The 14,715-nt window shown below is 35.7% G+C and overlaps 1 protein-coding gene across 1 annotated transcript; it reads left to right on the forward strand.

The window, feature by feature from the left end:
* The first annotated feature begins 365 nt into the window (after positions 1-365).
* LOC132560180 (uncharacterized) lies at positions 366-10,641 on the forward strand. Its single transcript, XM_060224831.1, has 8 exons — positions 366-489; positions 2,030-2,134; positions 2,431-2,529; positions 3,195-3,327; positions 4,843-4,970; positions 8,856-8,983; positions 10,038-10,209; positions 10,418-10,641. The coding sequence occupies exons 1-8, from the start codon at positions 366-368 to the stop codon at positions 10,639-10,641; spliced, it is 1,113 nt and encodes a 370-aa protein (XP_060080814.1).
* The last annotated feature ends 4,074 nt before the right edge of the window (positions 10,642-14,715 follow it).

The following is a 14,715-nucleotide window of genomic DNA, read 5'->3' on the forward strand; positions in this document are numbered from 1 at the left end:
GCCTACAGTTTTCATAATTTAAATAATTACACTCGTCAATGATATTCAAATTAATGACGCTACCTTGCTGATATCTGATATGCCTACATGAATCAGTTGTTGCACTCTGTCATCCAAGATTCCTTTATACATATGTATCTCATATTTAGCATTGGTTAAACAAGTGTATCCAATTCGTGTCATTTCTCGATTCGTATTGATGTTTTCACGAAATACCAAACCTTTTTATATTAATGATCTCGGTCTAAGAACAAAGCAACAGGTAAGAAATACTAACCAATAAATTGTGGTTGGAATTGATATGACAGCTTACTGTTATTTGCAAAATATATGTTTACATTCAGGAAAACAATTAGAAACATACAATGGACGATACCAAAAGCAAAGGATTGGTAAAGTTTGATAGTTTATCATTACGACATGGCGGAATGTATGCAACCAATGGGCACGCGTTGTACAGGAGCCGTAATGTCATCATGGACTGTATAGGTAAGTTAAACTACATATATGTACTAAAAGTGGTAGTTATTTCAAAAGAAAATTAAAAAAAAACTTAGCTCTGGATTCCTCAAGTTAAACCCCCCTTGTTGCAATGGGAGTATTTGGACAGAACTTGGTTGAAACATTTGCAGATGACATTTTTCACGCTTCTTTTTCACGTAAAACAAGTATGTGTTGAGTGATTTGTTGTGGTTTTTGGATGAATATATTTTGTGGAATTGGTTTTATACATTCATCTTTCTCCTCACTTCAGAACAAAATGTCATAATATCCTTGTCTGCAAACATTATTATCTTTCCTGTAAACATAAAGAACTGGGCCTACTTGATAAGAATGGAACCCCACCTTTATATTATGGAATCTTATGGAAGACGAAATGCTAGTTAATCATTCTTCGGTATAATCAAGACAAAACAACTAACCACCAGTCTATGTACTATCAGATCTAGACCACACTCCTGTTGTGATACTGTTTACTCAGGAAATGAAATAAGTGGTATTTGAATTTTTGAAGAGTTTTTGATCAAGTTTTAACACGCTCTTCTATGAGGCATCTGTTCTATAAGATTTTATTTGTGTTCCCAGTTCCCATACCACACTCTTAACTCTTGTTATGAGGTGTCTTTTTATGGAAAAGTGAACCACAGTATAAATATGTGGTTGTGACACATACGCATGACAAAGTGTTAAGTTTAATTAAGTTTCTGGTTGTCATTAACATCGTCCAGTTTGTGGTAAGATCTTCCTACAGACTATTGGCATAACTATGGGAACTAATTCAATTTCATAATCAAATATATTGATGACGTCTTGTCATAATATAACACCAAATTTATTGACCACGTCAGTTGTATATATCAACCAGAATTGGAAATCAAAGAAACGGTGCACTATTCTACATAACCCACTTTTCTCGATCGTGTATCTATAACGAAACCAACACTGACAATTTTCCATCAGGCTGTATGATAAACTTGATGATTTTAATTTCCCTATTGTGAATTTTCAAATTTTGACTAGCAATATCAATGTATCACCAATCTATGATATTTAAAAGTCACAGTTGATTCGATATTCAAGGGCCTGTCGTGATCTCATTGAGAAATATTCTATGTCTTTGTGTGATATGAATGTGTATGTATGAGATGCTCGCTAGCTTACCTGTTGTTTCCGTTGGTGTACATCTTGTTCTCCTTTAAGAACATTACATTACTTGATGAGTGAGGCAACAAACGCCGAATCTTCCGAAACACCCCTCCTTGTACTTATCTTTAATTTGTTCATAGTTTGCCCTAGTTTACTGAATTTGCATGTGGATAATGATTGTGCTGCGTTTTGGTTACTTACCTTAAACCACTACTGTCACATATATAGTCAGCTATGATAAACCCACATTTTCATATGCACGTTATCGGTAAAAGTGGACCAATGAAAGTTAGCCTTTGGTTAATATTCCGCGTATGCAAAACTACAATATATCCTTATGATATCAATAAAATAAAACATTGTTTTAATCATTTTATTTTAGCTAAACTACTGGACTGTGATAAAGTATCACGAGCGCTCATCACGGTTGCCGATATTGGAACAGCTGATGGTTCAACATCTCTTTCGTTATTAAACGACATCATTAGTAAGTCATCAGTAATCCCAATCATCGTTAATTCCCTAGGTGTCATGTCTTTTTAACTGCATGCCATGGCGAATGACGCATTTCGTAGCTCAAATTTCGACCCACCTTCCCTTCACACTATTGAAAAATGTTCGAGTCACATAAAGGTTAAACTTGGCGGAAAATTTGGCGTATTGCTTTATTCTTAATAAGCTTAATGACACTTTACTGAACAAATTTATAAAAATACATGAATGTTGTATTAGGCTTACTTAACATATACATCTGTGTTCAATACTTTTTCAATCTTTGTAAAGGTGAAATCAGAAAATACCCTGGAGAGTCTCGTCAGATCCTGATTTGTTATACTGACCAGCCTGGAAACGACTTCAACAGACTGTTTAACGTGATTCATGGTAGATATGTTAAAGCATATACATACATTTAAGGATAAATCAACAGAGGAGTAGAATGTTTATCTCGATGAGATTCCTGGTACATTACCGTGATACACTGCATAACACGGTTACTGTGGGTCACGTGACCTGATGCTAGAACACCATCAGCACTGTTCAGAAATGCTCATAGTTGCAACGCTTTTCCCTTTTATTACATCAGCTGTTTCTCAATTTCACATTATCTCGTTGTAGATAAGTTCATATCTGCAGTAAGTTTCACTGAAATAACACATTATCGCTACATATTACTGATTAGTTATTGTAATTAATCAAGTTGCTGATGTTTAAAACTTCAATTTCCTCCAACATTAGATAAGACCTTTTCTCTGTCGATATGTAGATTTTTAACGCATAAAACAATTTGTTTCATTTTAGTTTACGAATCAACGTACAGCCTTTTTTGCCTTTTTCTAACAAAGTTACCAAATGCTTTGTCGTATTAACATCAACATTAAAACCAAAACAATACTTTGTCAGACAATACCAAGTTACTGAACTTGATACAATTAATATTGTTACAAGGCCGCGTCAAAATGCTTATATCTAGTTGTTGTATTAGAATCAGCATCAATGTATGATCCTCTCCAGTATCAAAATGGGAAAGTCACGTATTCTTTTGACAGGTGAAACCGGTTTAAGACGTGATCCAAAAGTATTTTATTCTGTCATTGGACGCACAATGTACGAACAGTGCTTACCGGATTCATCTGCTGACCTGATCTTTTCGTCCATTGCCGCGATGGCCTTGTCTAAAAGGTAGTATATTTATATAATATTGTGCTGAAAAAAGTCTTCCTTACAGTATGTCTGTGCAGTATGCGGTTGGTCGACTTGTCCTGTAAATAGCGAGTCACCCCAGTGCGAGATCCTTTGTTAGTCAGCCTACAGCTTAGTGCGTTAGGGAACACATGTGTTTTGTTGTATTTGTCCAATATAGCATGTTTTGCGTACCGATATCATATGTAACAATACAAACAATTGCAGTTAATATATAAATAGCGACCTAGTGAAATTATCTTGAACAACTCCCTAACAAGAGTCGATGGAGGCTAGCAAGATTATTAATGAAACACTATTTGGTCACGTTCCGTGTGACATGAATCAAATGTGTTTACAAGTTTTTTGTGCGTTGTGCGTTACCTCAACTGTACTTCCATGACTGAATCAAGATAAAAACTTTTGCCAGAAGCATTTTTCAGGGTATGGGAACCGATTGTGTATAAATGAGGCCTCAGAGGAGGAAAAAAAATGTTATTGTTGAAAGTTATTCTGTAGAAACGACGACAACAGTTTAAACAGCTTGTGATGAGTTGCGGTGACCAATTCGGTGAAAATAGTGTAATTGCTTTCAAATATGTACTATAGTGGGATATGATAGACGTTTCTGATTGATTTCGAGTTTTTTATTGGAAAATCAATTTATGAATTATCGTTCATGGCCCCCTGTGAGATATAATTGATTATTTAGCATTCATGTTTTATCAAAATTATATATTGGTCAGAAGCTTCCCTGGCAAACCTGTACCAATCTGTACAGGTGATTGCACTGGGACGTTAGAGAGAGGGACTCACTAGGGCATATTTAGAGGATAATTGTTTGCTAGATTTCACGATTGAGTCTAATATTTTAGTACCTGTCACAAACACGCAGCACACATTCTAACATATTCATGACAGAAGTAAAATTATGTTGCTGGCTATTTTGCGGGCACTATTCATTCTTCATATCGTAACAGTACCCGACAAAACCCACTAAATACGTATAACACAAACAAAAACTCCAATGCATATTTAGATCACTCGTTACTTATTTAGTTAACAATGATAATCTATGACAAGTTACTTCGTGGCTAAAAAGATGACGCCAACCAAGATAGTAGATGTCGATGACATGAATCCTCGTGAAATCGGTAGACCAACTCAAGGCGTTGGACCTTTGTTAAGATAATTTTATTTACTGCCTTGGCTTGCATTGTCTGCTACATTCCGTGGAAATGAGAATCACCATGAAATTGTGGGTAGTGTTTCTATTAAACAAACCTGTCCTCTTTAGATGTCTTGTGTTATGTGTGAAGGTGTTTGATCAGACTCATATTGCATAATGGGCTTTCTTGTTTGCAACATATGTCTAACAAAACCCGCTTTATCAGCCTCATATATTTATCGGCCATTCATATTTCATTTAAACTCAATTTCATTTACAATTAATCAAAAGCAAATTTTATATTCACTCGTGATTAAATCGAATAAAATGTATTTGTTATTGTTTAGTCACTGTTGTTTCGTCAACGGCGTGTCACCATTATACGCAAGTGAGGATGAACTGGTGCCTTACAAAGCGAAGGTCACCTTGGATTGGAAAACGTTTTTGCTTAAAAGAGCAAAAGAACTCCGTCCAGGTAATTTGATTTTCTAGGTGTTTCTCACATGTGAAGCTTTGATGTAGATTGTAACAATCAAGCATCCGCCAAAACAGTTTTCAAACATAACCTTTTTATCGTTCTTATTGTCATGCGTTTTTTAAAATGTTGTCGACGATTTAGCGAGTCGTATGTTTTACGAAATAAAATCATAATTCCGTCAACAGTCAAGATGCATTTCAATAGCAAGATTGTATTTGATAACAATATCTAAAAAATGAAATATATTTGATGTTAATGGTTTTGATGGAGTCGGCATGCATTATTCTCCACCACCAATTGGCTATCGATATACCTTCCTCTGAGTAATACTTCGATTAATTTTGGATTACATGTACTAATTTTTGTTCATACCTGGAACTTGAAAAACAAACAAGTGTGCAGAACCTTATATTGGAAGTGACATAGAATTGTTGCTTTATTAGTCTCTTACCTACATTACTTATTTATTTCGGTACTCAATTCGCGTTCAGTGTTGGTTACTGGAAGTGATTTTCGGTTCGGTCATTTGCGTATGACGCATATCAGAGCAAATGGCTGTAGTGCTTGATTCGATAGATAGATTATTTACGACTGTTGGGTGGTTATCATATCGGTATAATGAAATTTATTTGCTGCATTCTGTCGTATGAAATGATTTTTTATTGAATATTTGCTCTGAAATATGATCCAATCGTTCATTAAAAAGAGTAAAGTGGGGCAGATTGCTTAAAACAATCATTCACTTGGTGATATCAGCACCATATTTGGCACAAAATTGCTTCAGAAACTCTTCGCCTTGAAAAGTACGTTATCCACGTGGAAATACAAAATGGCCGCCAATATTTAAGATGGCTGCCATTCGAAGCGGTTCTAAATGGTGTTTGAACTATATTTTGATTGAATAATCCTATTTTGATGGTCTATACATCGCAATATATGTTTTGAGTGTGAGAAATCCAGTTCTGCATTTCGAAAATCATAATTATGCAATATGATATGATGGGGATTTTACTTTGTCAACATATAGGGTACGTGATGTTAACATCCATTTTGTGTTTGACAAACAATTCGAAGAACAAATTGATTTACTTGTGTGTTGTTTGAGTTAGGAAACGACTTGCTGGTGATGTACAGCTCCGATAGGTTCATTTGTGTAGGAATCAAGAAGGACTTACACTGCTGTTCTTAATAAGAGTTGCCTTAATTTTCTGATTTGTTTGTTGGAAAATGGAGATGCTGGTTCCATGAAAAGATGAAGTCGGAGTTGTTGGTGAAGGATTATGATCGGTGTTATCCATCGCACTTGTGCAGAAGAAGCCTTTCCTCGGTTTTGGGAGACAAACCACGCCTTCTTCAATATATCTGTTTGCAAATACATCGCCCAACTAAGCTGATATGTCAAGTAGTCGATCAATTACAAAGACCATAGTCATGACGCAATTCCACAAGGTATTTCATTCTGGTCTTAGCATAAATAGACCTCCCCATGTAGACCGGAAATGTGTTTTTTTTATCTTTGAAATGCTTTTGTGTGGCATCACCTTCTTTGTACTTGGCAAAGCAGTTGCACTGAAGGAGCTGATTCATAGCGAGGTCAGTTATAGTTGTTCTAAATCTTGGCTGAGATATTATATCTGCTCAATCAATATATAATACCCTTCAACTTAGACTTGAGTTCGACCATGTGCCTACGCAATATCTAAGACCAGAGTCTTTTTTCAAATGCCAGAAGTATACATTTGGCCCTTTCTTGTAGGCATCACGTCTTGGTATCTTTTAATCGGGTCGAGTTCACGTCAGGTATGTCTTTCCAAAACTGCTCAAGTCTCTCCCCGTAAAGACTAACCAATTTTGCAAGTCGAAACACAGCGGGATCATTACATTCAGAAGTTCAGAGAACACCAAATGAAAGGCTTACTTTTCTTGAGACGACTGGAGTTTTTTCTTTGTTCTCCGCTGCAATGTGCCCCCTATATCTATTATACAGGGCTGTTAAGCAAGATCAGTTATATTTAACTTCCAGGGCTACCACATCTCTACCACTCAATAAAGCCAGAAGCTTACCATCATTAAGTTTATGGGCGCATTCAATGAACCTCTCATTTAGCTGCATGGTCATGGCTTGACGCAGTTCTGATGTTAGTTCCATTTTTTCCACATAAGAAACACCACTGCCCTTCAATGCTAGTCCTTCGCATTTTTGGGTTTCCTTGACCAGGATCATTCTGAATTTCAGTTGCTCGTTTATTTGCACGCTCGAGTTTGCAGTTGCTAAACATTTGGCGACAATATTGGTAATATTTTGCACTGTTTCGCCTCAATGTATCATCAATATCACCGCCATAATCGAATTTGGATGGGTCTGATTGGCAACAGGTTGCTTGCCTAAAATTTTGGTATGCTTTTGGCTATCATGGAATAGCCATCAGATCTACACTCATAATGGGTAATGGGGAAAATTCAACTCCCTCCTTTTTCGTATCTGTCTGCCAAAGACAGATCGGTCATTCAGTGCCGTTGCGATATGTACACCATCCAGGTAACTGAAGCCCTATTACTGACACTGAGTCCCATGCTGAGTCTTACAGCAGTGATGTCACCAGTGCAACCTGGTTGTGCCTGACCACAACATTTTAATGAATGAACATGGATGTTGCCCTTCAACTTAATGCAATATCTGTGATCAGACAGTTTACGAAAACGGTAAATTTGAGTCACGTAATAGCCGCCTCTTGAATTCAATTGACACCATTGAGTTTTTCCAGTCAGAATACTTTTATTTTGATGTTTGGGTAATTAACACATTTCTGGTCATTAAAGTTCTACTTCAAAAACCATTTTTTTCATTTGACGAGGCGGCCATCTTTAAAACTGGTAGCCATCTTGGATTTTCAGCTGGATTACGTACATTTCTTAAAAAGTACATCCTGAACATCAATTCCGCTAAATTTGGTGTTTATAACATCAAGTGACTTTTATATTTGATATTTTTTAATGGTTATTTTCGTCGTTAATGACTCAGAAATCGAAAGTAAGTCATACATTTTGTTGCCGATGTAAACAACCTGACTTGTTCCAGCCGATTCTCGAGTATAGTTGTAAAATATATAATGATTTGTGTCGTTATTTTATGTTCTTTACTTATGTAAACGTTTCATCAGCCAATTTATACATGCAGCTATGCCTAACTGGCGATTAAAACAAACGTGTTAAATGAAGTCTCAAGGTGTCCAAAAGGATAGGAGAGCACTTTTTGACGGTATGAATACGTTATGAGAGTTTCATACCCTTTTTTATTTGCATAAGTGAAAGCGTTGTGAGGGAGTTATTCATATGAAACAATATTTCTTAATAAACAACAAAGCAATAAGTCTCCCGCACGCATGTATTTGTAGGTACGTGCCTATCATGCAGTCAATTCAACCAATTCCCCTGATTCTTAGATTAGTTTAAGACGACAAAAATCGTCGTAATTATTTGCGAATTTACATCTTAATTGACAAAAAGATATATACACTGTTTGTAGTGTATTCAATATTAAAGAAGAACAGCTTAAATGTTTCTACGCAAAACACCATTGGCGTGTTAGCTTATAACATACACGGACTTTGACATATTTAAAGTTTTGGCTGTTATAGCAGGACAGTGGTTCGAAAAGATGTTACACTTTAATGCGGGAAAACAAAATAATTCGTAGTCTAGCTATTGTACATGCTTCGCGAGTCTCTTTTAGGTTATGTCTCGTTACTAGTAACGTCAGGCTTTGTTATTCAATTAGAAAGAAAATCGACAACTTTAATTCTTCAGACGTTTTACCAGTGACCGGAAATCTGATTATATTTTTCAGGAATATTACCGCAAATGTGTGCATATGTTTTGCAGGAGGATATCTTGTAGTACTAAATATAGGAACAACAAAACAAGGCGAAATACCGATTCATATTGAAGGTGGAATGGCCACTCTAGGGCACATATTGAAAACGTTGGTGGTGGATGGCCTGATCACTAAGGTGAACTATATTTATGTGTATGCGTTGTGGATGGCTGCCCTTTGTAACTGAATATTGTTCGATATTACTCGGTCTTTTATAGAAATGATGACAATTATGTCATGAATTGTGTTTAAAACGGACAATTAGTCGAAATATGTTGATGTAGATAGGTTATTCTTAACGTTAAAATGTGTGACAACTATCTTTTTCTTGAGAGACGGAGCCAATTACTTATGAACAACTAAAAATCTAGTTAAAAGCATTTTTTAAAATGAGAGTCACTATCTATTAGATATGGTATGTCTGCTGGTAACATTCCTGGTGAGGGCGTGGACATTAATGGTTGTTTTCTATAAAAGTTTTGACGCAGCAGGAATAAGAACGAATTGCGAGTGTTAAGAGAGAAACAGAACTTTTGTATATAAAGCTACATGTTCCACTACCTAATATGCGAATGTCCAACTATTCCTGGATTTTTTTATTTCAGTTGATTTGATCAGCAAAGATCAATATGTTTCTACCATCAAATTGTACATGTAAAATCTAGCCTTACGATATAAAACATGTGTCTTACCTTACAATAATCTGTCGTCGTGCGCCGTTCGCCGTGCGTAAACATTCTGTTCAAATTATTTTTCCCGTAGTCAGGGTACTGATATTTGGTCGTTGCATGATCAGCGAAAGAGCTACGAAATTTGTAAACATGAATGCCATTGACCTACTTTCATGATCATAGGGTCAAATATGTTTATACAACTTCTCAATAACCAAAAGGACCAGGGTGCTGATATTAGACCTGTATCATGTTTTCCATCAAGCAAAATGTCCACAATAATGGCATGAAAGTTTGAACCATACAATGCCTTCTAATGTAAGCTATAGTGCACATTTGAACAACTTAAAACCCTTTTACTAATAAGTGTTTTTTATTATTTAAATCCATTTCACACCTTTTGGCCATACCCGTTAGGTCCGCTGAGATTACACACTAATATCAAACTTGTTTTGTTTACCGCCTGCAAATGTCATTCAACCGCAATACATATTTAATAATATCAATCTAATTTGACAGGACGAATTTATGGAGTGCAATATCGGTTACGAAATGTTCAGGACAGAAGATGATCATGCTTTACCGTTCAAGGAAAACGACAATGAACTTCTTGAGATCGGCTTGGAACTAGTATCAACACGATCGTTCGTTCACAAAATGTCTCATGCTTCTTTCGCAATAACCAAGAAAGGTAGGTAACGTAAAATATCTTAGGATTATAGGTACTGATTAGATCAGTAATAAAGTCAGGTGCATTTTGAGTAGCACAAACGTTATACATTTTCTGTTCAAGGAAGACCGCATTTATTCAATATTTTCTGGATAGGTTACCTATATTCCGATTACCATATAAATGTAACATATTAATTCTGACCTCAATGTATGTTTCTTTTAACAAGATGATGTGACCAAAAAAGCTTACGCAGACCGTATAATCGCTGGGATCAAACCATGGTTTCATGACTCAATATACAAGGGGATGTCGTGTACCAGATCGCAGCAGGAGAGAGAATGCTTAGTTAACACATATTTCCAGAGGCTTTGGGAATTCGCATATAGTCACAATAACCAAATACCTCAAATGGCATTAGTGGAAATAGTGGCAAGGAAACGATATGAATAACGAAGTTGCGATTGAAGTCGGCATGTGATGCAGCTACATAGACAATCTTTCTGTCCTTCGGGCTGCTGTATCAAAGCCTTCTTCAACACAGTCATCGCGATCACCACCACCACCATCAAGACACAATCAGAAACCCCAATCACCATCAGAACCTGCCCCCAGCACTAAAAAAGTGAAAAATCAGCCAAAGCAGAAAATTCAAGTTTCCTCAGATAGAAGGATAAAGGGTCTGACAACCCAATTCACACCGTCAACAAATTTGGCTCTTTGGAGGATATGGAGTACCAGGTAGCTACTTTTAAATCATCCAAGATCTCTATCATCCTTTATTATGTGATCCCACACCTATGGACACACATTCTTCTTTATATCTTTGAAACAGTTGAAATACACCCCCCATAGCTATGAATACTCTCACTGGGCATCACAGGAGAGCAACCGTCATGGAAGAGGAAATTATTTATCCAGTGGTCTTATCCTACCAAAGAGGTAAAATTACTGAACTATTAAGTGGAAATAAATGAAATACCTATAAAGCATGTATATATACCATTGCTATGTTTTAGTATAAAGGTGAGCAATAAAGGCCCTATGAACTTCTTCTAAAATACTTAATACAATGCCTTCATAGCAAATCTGGTTGTAGTTTCTGCAATATTAAGATCATGCTTGCATTTACAAAACACAGATATTGATATTGACCGAATTCAGTCGTTTCATGAACGATGGAAATTCCACCCTGGCTCTTTTGACAAATGCACCTTTTATTCTTCCTTCTCCAAATTGCAGTTAAAATATAAAATATTTCTACATTTATATTCTGATGGTTCAAAAGGTAATGATAAGGTTGCTATGGCCTTTGTTTCACAAGATGGCTACCCTGATTCCTCGCTTCGTATAAAATAAAATTCTACATAATACGACATGAATGTGCTGCCAAATCACAAATAATTAGAGAAATGTTAGCAAATTACGCCAGGCTGAAGGATTTTAGAACGAAATCAACACGAATGCACTCTATATAATGTTAATCCTGCATCCAAACGTTTATCAACAACATGATGTTATTAGACAGCTTTCGATCATGATCTGTATCGAGTGGGGGTTCGGTATAACAAGCACAATATAACTAAGGTGATTGGATTCTATTTTTAATATGTTTTTCTCATTTCGAATTATGTTTTAAAGAATATATATTCAGGCAAATATTCTGTTTGTTACATTGGATACATAATCAGTACGGATCCTAACCTGCCACGTATACACCAGTGTACAGGTGTCTGAGGTACACCACTCGCCACTCTCATAACACATGGTGATAACCATACATACTGGTAAAATTCGCATCCAAGGCCGAGGATACTGCCAGCAACTGTTGCTTGAAGAAATCTAGATTGAAACCACATGGGGTCTAACACACCTGTACACTACATATATACATATATATATACTTATAAATATATCAAAGGTACACGATGAAGTAAGGCTGGCACTGTGCCTGTTACAAAGACAGGTTATATAGTAACAGAACGTTGGACTTTGGTAATCAATTGACGATATTTCTGATACGTCAGCCATGCTGACTTGATACGATGGAAAAACAATTTTATTGTCATAACTGAACCATTGATAATTTTAGCAGTTATTCTCAGTATCATAAATATTGTGGAAACTCAAACTTATACACATATTTATCATATTTAAAAATGTATCACAAATTATAACATTATTTGCAAAAAAGATTTTTAACATAAAAAAATTACTTATAAGTGTAACGTTTACACGGTATCAAATCCGGGTGATCCCGGGATAAGGTGTGTTTACAACAACCTTAACTCGTAGTGTGTTATGCTAATATAACAAATCTCAATTTGAAATATAATTAGTAATATATACAGTTATTCTGATTGTTCTAACTGATGCGGCGCATGAACCTTGATTATATATACATGTGCAATAAACAGTAATATTACTATTGACTGATGTGTTATTTTCCGCAGTTTATATCCTAATATGATTGTTAATTACCCCACGAGCAGGGCGTTCTAAAAGACGCATTGATCACAACAGCGCGTTATCTGCAATTTTTGCCACAAAAAAAAAAAAAAAAAAAACGATACACGCGCCCCATTGAAAATCTCGGTTTCAGTCTTAACTAATTAGACTATCCTGTGAAGTGACATTTACAAAAATCTGTTCGTAAAAGTGCATTTTGCGCTAGTGTTTATATGTGTCTACCACACCTGGGAAGTGTAGGTGTAAGTGTTACTTCCAAAAGTCGGACTACTTCTGTACAGGTTTTGAAAGCATAAGCCGTTTCTTCCAACAATTAGACGATATTTCTAGTATGAAGGAAAGGGTTGAGAGAGCGGAAGACAAAATAGAGTCTCTGATCTTTTCTCTTGTAAATGATTTGATAGAAAAAAACTGAATATTCCAGGAATTTTACTTTTAATCAGTATGCTATATTCTCTAGATAAAGAAAATAAATTAAAATACATTGAACAAAATATGTCATCAGTTTGAAATTATAATGTCAATATGTTGACCAAAAGGAACTGAAATTATGTATTACAAAAATAAGAAGACACACCACACTTTTTAGTCTGTTACCTCTTACAACAAAGCTTGGGCATTGCATTTGGTTTGGTTATACTGGAAGCGCCACAACTGCCCACTGCCACAAGGCTGTCTGTTTCAGATGCGCTACTTTCATATATTATTTTTACTCTAAATCCACTAAGTGCATTTCCGACGAGTCTTTTCGTCGCTACTTTCAAGTTGCGTCTAACGATTCCGTACTACAACATGGAAATTCATACAGTTCTTAGCTTATTTTAGAAATAAGCTGGAAAATCAACTACTGATAACTTTTTTTCTCTCTTACGATCGGCTCTAGCGTTGCGAGAGGCTATCTGTACCAGTTAATTCATACACTGTCTAACCTTTAGGAGCAGAATGTGGAGATACAATGAATTTGTCAGCGCATTTGACAAAAATGCATACAAACTGTATATGATTGTGGAAATTTAAATACGTTTTCATCTGCTCAAATGTGAAGTTTGTTAAAACAATCTTGTATTGTCTTTCAACGATATTCGTATGCTTAGACCGATAATATATGATAAAGTCATCAATGTAAAGAACGTCTCTATTTATGGAAATAATGTTTTGACAATTCTTTTACTTTTATGTACAAAAAATTGAAATAAGATTTGGTAGAGTACCTCTAATATAGACATATTATACAGATCTATCATGATGCCGTATTGGCGTATTGCCACGTTGAGTCGTAAGTCTTTTCCAAATCGAAGAAAATCACAATCGAGTGTTCCTTGTATAGAAAAGCCTAACGCACAAAGGTTTCAAGTCTAACTAAGTGATCATTGGTACCTAAATTAGATCTAAAACCGATTTGTAGGGGTGATATGTGATTGGATTCCAGATACCAAGATAATCTCGAATTCAACATCTGCTAGATTTTTCCAAACGCAATTCGTAAGTCATATAAGGCAGTAACAAGGTTTTTAAATGATGCTTTCTCACTGAATCGTTTAATCATATCCTTTACCTTTTCTGATGGATGCATTGAAATTTAATTTCTACCCATACTATCTGCAAAACAATTATTTGTGTAAGCATTTGCCCTAATAATTGTATAGTTGTTAAAGCTATCGCTTGTAGTATTGGTTTTGAACTGCCCCAATGCGGTTTTCCTATTTCTTATAGCTTTATCACAATCTTCATTAATCCAAGGTTTGTATTTTCGTTTGGATTTTGGTATTCATGTTTCGGCAGTAAGTGCTTTTACCGGGTCCTCTAAATTCGGCAGATCAATGGCGCTTAGAATTGTGGTACCGAGATGTTCGAATTTATTCCAGTCTGATTTATATAATTTCCATTGGGGATCCACAATTCCTTTGCAATATTGTAAAGTGGTCGCTTTGCACCGTCCATTCGAAATCATGAACCACGACGGGTAACACGATAATAATGGTTATTTTGCAATTTTTGTTCATCTTTCATTAGCGTCGGGTGAAACGCATAGCTTGTAATGACCATTAAAGTAACAAA

Source organism: Ylistrum balloti, unplaced genomic scaffold (genome assembly GCF_031769215.1).
Source record: "Ylistrum balloti isolate Yb309-2 unplaced genomic scaffold, AGI_CSIRO_Ybal_v1 Utg371026, whole genome shotgun sequence".
In the NCBI taxonomy this organism is placed as follows: Eukaryota; Metazoa; Mollusca; class Bivalvia; order Pectinida; family Pectinidae; genus Ylistrum; species Ylistrum balloti.